At 38.9% G+C, this 1,860-nt stretch overlaps 1 protein-coding gene across 1 annotated transcript in view; it reads right to left on the reverse strand.

The window, feature by feature from the left end:
* Positions 1-1,860, reverse strand: part of Vwde (von Willebrand factor D and EGF domains) — a 72,634-nt gene that overhangs the window by 52,043 nt on the left and 18,731 nt on the right. Inside the window, exons 5-6 of the mRNA XM_029478615.1 lie at positions 1,501-1,757; positions 703-792 (exon numbers count right to left, since the gene is read on the reverse strand). Coding sequence (XP_029334475.1) covers positions 703-792; positions 1,501-1,757 — 347 coding nt within the window. The remainder of the gene's footprint in view (positions 1-702; positions 793-1,500; positions 1,758-1,860) is intronic.

The raw sequence follows: 1,860 nt of genomic DNA on the forward strand, positions 1-1,860 counted from the left end.
GATATTAGCCCAGAAACTTAGAATACCCAAGATACAAGACACATGAAACTCAAGAAGAATGAAGACCAAAGTGTGGACACTCTGCCCCTTCTTAGAATTGGGAACAAAACACCCATTGAAGGAGTTACAGAGACAAAGTTTGGAGCTGAGACGAAAGGATGGACCATCTAGAGACTGCCATACACAGGGATCCATCCCATAATCAGCCTCCAAAAGCTGACACCATTGTATATACCAGCAAGATTTTGCTGAAAGGACCCTGATATAGCTGTCTCTTGTGAGGCTATGCTGCGGCCTGGCAAACAGAGAAGTGGATGCTCACAGTCAGCTATTTGATGGAACATAGGGCTCCCAATGGAGGAGCTAGAGAAAGTACCTAAGGAGCTAAAGGCGTCTGCAATCCTATGAACTAACCAGTACCCCGGAGCTCATGTCTCTAGCTGCATATGAATCAGAAGATGGCCTAGTTGGCCATCATTGGGAAGAGAGGCCCCTTGGCCTTGCAAACATTATGTGCCTCAGTTTGGGGAAATGCCAGGGACAAGAAGTGGGAGTGGGTGGGTAGGGGAGTTGGAGGGGCATGGTCTGGGAGACTTTTGGGATAGTATTTGAAATGTAAATGAATAAAATACCTAATTAATAAAAATAAATTTTAAAAAAGTAAGAAAATAACCTTTCTAGTTCATTCTCAATGCTACATACCTTAATTCCAGCAAAAAAATCCTGGCTTTCCACAGTTATACTTTGCACATCTGGTTTCTCCAAGTAAAAGATGGCAGCACTGCAGAATATCTATGAATACAGTTAAGAAATAGTCACTTGGTAATGATGTTATAAAGAAACATGCAAATTATCTTTTAATCTTTAATGTAGTTGTTAGTAAATTATAAAATTAAGGGCCAAGGGGTAAAGAGATGGCCAGCAGTTAAGAGTACTTGCTGCTCTTGCAGAGGATTCAGGTTCTATTTTTAGCAACCACATGGTTGTTTAGAGCTACCCATCATTCCAGATTTGGGGGATCTAATATCCTTTCTGAACTTCATGGACATCTAGTGCACACATGGTACATGCACTTACAGGCAAAACACTCACATATAGGATAAAATAAATAAAATTAAATTTAAAAAGAATTAAATAGTTTTTATACTTGCTTAAAATTCAAGAACAATTCTATCATAAATTATTAGCTATTTCATCCTCAATATAAAGGATAGTACATTTTTATTTTATTTATGTATATATATACATATATATACATATATACATATGTGTATATATATATATATGTATATATATATTGTGTATATAGATAGGTATAGGTATAGATACGGATATGGATACAGATACGGATGTAGATATAGATGTTACTAGAATTAGCACAATTGCCAAGCAGAAGAAAATGAAAAGCCAAGACTTCACAGCTTTATATGTTGAGTACAAAAGAGCTTTCAATGCTTGGTTTGAAATCCATTTTTGAAAATCAATTTTGTTTGTACATACCGTATCTCCAAGTCTGAGATTTATGCCATCAAGCTCTAAAAGTGAGAATGCCTGAAGAGTGCTCTCCTGTCTCAGCTCTTCTTTGATTTCTTGGGAAGAAAGCCTGAACCAGGCTATCAGAAATCCTACTGAGGTGTTTGTGGGGGAAACATCAAAAGTACACCTACAAAACACCAGGGAGCCCAGGAGCTCCACTGAGATCTTGGGCCTGCCTGGAGGAGCAGGAGGAACAGGAGGCTTTGCCATGGAGAGCTGGCCTGTGAGGAGACAACACAGTTGGTAAATCAGGCATCTTGAAGCAAGAAACAGAGAGAGAGAGAGAGAGAGAGAGAGAGAGAGAGAGAGAGAGAGAGAGAGAGA

Source organism: Mus caroli, chromosome 6 (assembly GCF_900094665.2).
Source record: "Mus caroli chromosome 6, CAROLI_EIJ_v1.1, whole genome shotgun sequence".
Lineage (NCBI taxonomy): Eukaryota > Metazoa > Chordata > Mammalia > Rodentia > Muridae > Mus > Mus caroli.